At 45.5% G+C, this 5,977-nt stretch overlaps 1 protein-coding gene across 1 annotated transcript; it reads right to left on the bottom strand.

The window, feature by feature from the left end:
• Positions 1-938: 938 nt before the first annotated feature.
• On the bottom strand, positions 939-5,725 carry LOC145337719 (putative G-protein coupled receptor 139). The gene is made up of 2 exons (XM_080182558.1): positions 5,662-5,725; positions 939-1,846 (listed from the first exon to the last, which is right to left on the bottom strand). Exons 1-2 carry the CDS (start codon positions 5,723-5,725, stop codon positions 939-941), a joined length of 972 nt encoding a protein of 323 aa, XP_080038684.1.
• Between the last annotated feature and the right edge of the window lie 252 nt (positions 5,726-5,977).

The following is a 5,977-nucleotide window of genomic DNA, read 5'->3' as shown; positions in this document are numbered from 1 at the left end:
AGGGTTATATTCGGTCCGCCTTGTTGTCCAACGAGGGACATACACGTAGTGGGTTGTACTGGGGCTGCTCTTGGATGTTCGAGAATAGCCTAGTGCTTCATGTCGTTAGTGTACGCGTAAACTGGACCAGATACTGGGCAAGACGACAGCTCAGTGACTATCACTGTTTGCTGTGCAGACACTTGGATTTGGGCCAGTGTCTGTGGGAGTTTGCGCATTCTCCCCGTGCTTGCGTGGGTTTTCTCCGGGTGCTCCGGATTCCTCCCACACCCTAAAGATGTGCTCTTAGGCTGATTGGTGTAACAAATTGTCCCTAAATTAATTTTCCCTCAGTGTGGAATGCCATAAGCATAGACAAGGGTCATGGGTGGAGTGGGGGGCTCATAATGTTAAAATGGCGGCGCGGGCTCGTTGGGCCGAAGGGCCTGTTTCCCGGGCTGTGTTGTTCTTTGTCCTTTGAGCTCTGCCAATGGGGAGAAGTCATATGGGCTCACCATTTTCAACTCCATTGAACAAAGAAAGTGGGTTCTTATCATACAGAGACTCAGCCCATTCCGACTGGGCACAATCCATTCATGAATATTATTCATTACATCCAATGCATTTTGGATCCAGTGAAATCTGTATCTTGGCTACACGATCAGCTTGCTGTCTCACAAAGCAGCTGCCCAGCTGCTCACAGCAGAGGACCTGCTGGGTAAGTTGTGCCTTGACTTTGTCTTAAATGACTGATGAGCTATAGAATTGTTATCAACACAGCTCACCCTAAATATGCTTCAGAGTGCAATTAGTAACACGCCATTTTATTATCATAGTACAAACGGATATATGAATATACAGAAAACAGGTATATCAGCCTTGGAATATTCTAATAAAGCCTTCAGACTAACATTGCTTTCACAGTTTTGGAAAGGCTGAGAAGTGTCTTGATGCTTCTCTCAGTTGTTTTTATTAATCAAGGCAAGAATGGACATAAGTGGATATTTCATCACAAACTTGAACTGCTCTCTGAACCTGGACTGAGTCAACCCGTAAATAAATGTGTTTGTGCAACAATTTAAATTGAGCAGCATATATCCGACTTGCTGAAAGATGTATTCAGAGTCATTGTAACTTTCAGAATATCGTCCTGTAATACTATAATATAAAAATTCAATCACAAAAACTAGCCACAAAAGAATGAAGCTGCCAGATATGCTGAAGAGTAAGATCACAGACTTTCTTCTGCTCTCCAGCTCCGGGTCAGACTGATGATCTCCCTTGTTCTGACCCCTCAGTCCCTTGCGGACTCGGCTGGCCACTAAAATGAACCTGACGGTCAGAGCGTTGATCAACAGAATTAAAGTGAATGGGAGCAATGGAGTTACAAGCTTATCAAACCAGCCAAGAGCCACCCAAAAGGGATCAGTGAAAATGTATGGCTTCGGAACACAAAACCACGGTATGTTGTTGACTACCAACCGAGGTTTATATATGAAGTATAAAGGGACATTTTTGAAGCAGAGTAAAACGGCAGTTGTTGCCAGAACAATAGCCGCGGTTTTCTGTCTGCAATATTTCCTTTTCAGGTTCCGGCAACAAATGGCCACAAATCGATCAAAGGAGAAAGTGACGGTGAACCAGACGGAACAGTTTGCCGTCGCGCGAACCAGGACGCTGATAATACTACACAGGTATGTGATGTTCAGGTAAGATGCCGGGAAGTAGTAATAGTTGATTCGACTGAGGATCACCTCGATAATGATGACAAGTAGATCGCTTATTGCCATCGCCACCAGGTAGCAGGTGGTGCAATGAGAGAGGCCGGACTTTCCCCGGGATAGGATCGCAATCGCCACAATATTAACTGGAGGAGAAAACGGAAAGTGAGAATGAAGGTGACTGTCGGAATAAGATTTTATGACAAATATTCGGACAATTTGAAGCCACAGTGTTAAAATGGTCACTGGTTCAGTCACCCCACTAATCCCTGCAAGACAAACAGCCTGTTCCGAGTCTTTGTTCGCTCCCTGTTTATCCTTTCCCATTCACCCTTCATGCTGCCTGTGCCTGACCCATTTCGCAAGGCCCAGCCTTCAGCCACTTATTGAGGCTGTTCAGGAAATAAAAATCAACCCACATCCTTAACCCGTCTGCAATCACCACCCATCCCCTCAGCCCCTCTCCCTCATACTCACCACTCCATGTAGAACATAGAACACTACAGCACAAACAGGCCCCTCGGCCCACAAGTTACGCCAATCACATCAACACCTACCAATCCATAGAACTATCTATAACCCCCAATCCCATTAGATCCCATATACTCATCCAGAAGTCTTTTTGAAGACCCCAGTGAGTTCGCCTCCACCACCACCGACGGCAGCCGATTCCATTCACTCACCACCCTCTGAGTGAAAGCCTTACCCCTAACATCTCCTCTCTACCTACTCCCCAGCACCTTAAACCTGTGTCCTCTCGTAGCGACCATTTCAGCCCTGGGAAATAGCCTCCCAGAATCCACCCTATCTGTACCTCTCAACATTTTATAAACCTCCATCAGGTCGCCTCTCAACCTTCGTCTCTCCAGGGAGAAGAGACCAAGCTCCCTCAACCTATCTTCATAAGGCATGCCTCCCAATCCAGGCAACATCCTTGTAAATCTCCTCTGCACCCTCTCAATAGCTTCCACACCCTTCTTGTAATGAGGCAACCAGAACTGCGCACAGTCCTCCAAGTGGGGTCTGACAAGGGCCTGATAAAGTTGCAGCATTACCTCCCAACTCCTAAACTCAATCCCTCGATTAATGAAGGCCAGTACACCATACGCCTTCTTGACTACATCCTCTACCTGCGAGGCCGATTTAAGAGTCCTGTGGACCCGGACCCCAAGAACCTTCTGCTCATCAACCCAGCTAAGACTCCTACCCTTGATATTGTATTCCTGCATCCCATTGGTCCTGCCAAAATGGACCACTACACATTTATCCACGTTGAAGTCCATCTGCCACTTCCCCGCCCAGTCTCTGCAGGCCGAGCAGCGCGATTTGAGAATGTGTCTGGTGGGAGAAGTGCCTTTGTCAGGGTGGAGTGTCAGTGTCGAGCGCTAGGGGAGCATGGCGGGTGGACAGGGGGTCACTTTTGAGTGGGTGGGCCGGGCTCCAGGTGTCTCCCATGGACTTGAGGTTATGGATTTGGGTGGGTGACAGTGTTAGGGTGCGGTCTGGATTGGCAGCTGTGTTCCAGGTGCCCTCCCCGGGCCTGAGGTTTCCGATTAGTCTGGGTGATGGTGTTAGGGTGTGGGCGGAATCTGCAGCCGGGTACCAAGTGCCCTCCCAGGGCTGGGACACTCACATTAATGCGGTTGATTGTGTTAGGCTGGGGATTAGATTTGCACAGTCTCCCCCTACTCCCACCCACAGCCATTAACGTTCCAGCAACTATACTAAGCATAGAACATGAGTACTATTGGAAGATAGAATTATCCACACACACACCCACACACACACACACACACACACACACACACTGTGCAAAGACAATATTAGGAGTTATACAGAACAATAATAGTGACAGATAGTGAGATATATTGAATACATTTCTGTTCATTATAAATGCAGGGATCGCCACTATTTATCTAAAGCTATGATAATCTGGGGGTTTTTTTGCCTGAACTGATTCAGAATAATGTAGCAATTATTCAATGTTCAGATAATGTCTCCAGAGTTATCTCCTGATTATCCCTTATTTTCCATCCAGACATTGAATTTCTTTGCTCTTCTTATCGAATATATTAATGCGTTTCTATTTTTTGATCATTTGAGTTCATAGTTGCGCTCGGCAATCTTGTTTTTCTTGGCATCTCTGCTTTCTCTTTAGTATTTTTGTTTAGTGTGTACCCCCAGGTAGAATATTACTTTCCCCTCAACTCTCTCCTTCCATTTTCATTCACCTCTGGATGTTTGATAATTGTTTCATTTCAATGGAATATGTTGATGGAGGTGGTTTGAAATATTCACCATTGTTGGTCTATATCACGGTGCGCCCATCGTGCCACCCATCTCGTTTTCCCGAGCCCTTTTGTGACTTTTTTCTTTCTCCTCCCTCTGCATCTCCAGTTTTTGTTTTGTAATCGGGTGTAAACCCGTTCTCTCATCGCCTTGAAACTTGCTATGTTATAGTCAGCGAGGACTCAAGGATCCCTCAGTTGATAGAATGATAGAAGCCTACAGTGCAGAAAGAGGCCCTTTGGCCCATTGAGTTCATACCCATTGTGGTCCATTCCTCATTGGCAGATCCAATCATGAATATTGAATCGTGGTCTGTTCCTTTTCCCTTCATCCTCATTAATCAGGATATTCTGAATTAATTTAAGTAAAGATTGTAGTGTATATATTTAAAAAAAAACATCTGCGTCTATTTTCTTCTCTTTGACTGACCTTCTGAACATTCCAAATCATTCGTCGAAGCTTTGATGTTGCCCTGTCATTGTAGAAATACTTCAGCACATTATTGTATATTCCGCACGTTACAGAGAAATGATGACGATGTAATGGAGAATGAGCGATTCTGCAAAAACTTTGGGAGATCAAAACTGAGCTTTTGGCTTTTATTGGGAGAGGGATTGAATTTCGGAGCCGTGAAGTCATGTTGCAACTGTACAAAACTCTGGTGCGGCCGCACTTGGAGTATTGCGTACAGTTCTGGGTCGCCGCATTATGAGAAAGATGTGGAGACATTGGAAAGGGTGCAGAGGAGGTTTACCAGGATGTTGCCTGGTATGGTGGGAAGGTCTTATGAGGAAAGGCTGAGAGACTTCAGGTTATTTTCATTGGAGAGAAGAAGGTTACGAAGTGACCAGATTGAGGCAGACAAGATGATCAGAGGGTTAGATCGGGTGAGAGCCTTTTTCCTCGGATGGTGATGGCTAACACGAGGGGACATAGCTATAAATTAAGGGGTGGTAATTATAGGACGGATGTCAGAGGTCGGTTCTTTACTCAGAGGGTAGTAAGGGCGTGGAATGCCCTGCCTGCAGCAGTTGTGGACTCGCCAACTTTAAGGGTGATCAAATGGTCAGTGGATAGGCATATGGATAATATTGGAATAGTTTAGGTTAGAGGGTCATTAGATTGGTTCCACTGGTCGGCGCAACATCAAGGGCCGAAGGGCCTGTACTGCGCTGGAATGTTCTATGAGAGATGAACCACATTTAGTCAGTCACTGAGACATTAATCACGTTATTATTTCCCCATCTTTCACTCTGTGATATAAAAACCTCTTCCTCAGTTTTACGTGACAAATTTAACACAGGAAAGTATACCTCTGATCTGGTGTTTCTGTAAGAGATACCTCTGGAACTTCTTCACTCAAAGGGTGGTGAATCTCTGGAATTCTCTGCCCGTTGAAGTGGTGGAGGCTGCCTCGCTGAATATATTGAAGTCACGGGTAGATAGGTTTCTGATAGACAGGGGAATTAAGGGGAGAAAGCGGGAAAGTGGAACTGATCCTCTTCAGATCAGCCATGATCTTATTGAATGGCGGGGCAGGCTCGAGGGGCTAGATGGCCGACTCCTGCTCCTATTTCTTACGGAACAATATGTAACATTCACTGAGCAAAACTGAAGATCAGTTCACACACACACGGAGGATTCCACACCTTGAACAGTTGCAGTCACTCACCCGGTATCCCAATGATGGCCAGGATTGGGTAATAGATTTTCTTGAGGATATAAAATGTTTCCATCATTTCTGGGCCGTGTGGTGTTGCAGAGAATCTCTTGGTCTTCACGTGTCGGGGAATTAATTCGCAAAGCCTTTCAATTTATTGCAAGTCCCATCTCCCCAAGCGGGACTCGGAGATTGCGACATTCTCACTTGTTTTTAATATGAAGAAAAAAATACTGCCACGTCGAGTTAGTGACACAGGAAAGTTTCTTTAGAGATTGAAGTGGGTGACTGGGCAATTTAATGCAGTGTTGGGAATGGAATCTATGTT

This window comes from Carcharhinus amblyrhynchos, unplaced genomic scaffold (genome assembly GCF_965287045.1).
Source record: "Carcharhinus amblyrhynchos unplaced genomic scaffold, sCarAmb.v2.hapA scaffold_66, whole genome shotgun sequence".
Taxonomy (NCBI): domain Eukaryota; kingdom Metazoa; phylum Chordata; class Chondrichthyes; order Carcharhiniformes; family Carcharhinidae; genus Carcharhinus; species Carcharhinus amblyrhynchos.
The sequence above is the reverse complement of the archived record's forward strand: the minus strand, read 5'-3'. Positions and strand labels throughout refer to the sequence as shown.

Excerpts from the sequence above, each read along its gene's own strand:
- LOC145337719 (XM_080182558.1), bottom strand. The coding sequence starts at position 5,725 with ATGGAAACATTTTATATCCTCAAGAAAATCTATTACCCAATCCTGGCC. Across the intron at positions 1,847-5,661 it reads GGCCATCATTGGGATACCGG|TTAATATTGTGGCGATTGCG; the intron begins GTGAGTGACTGC and ends TTTCTCCTCCAG.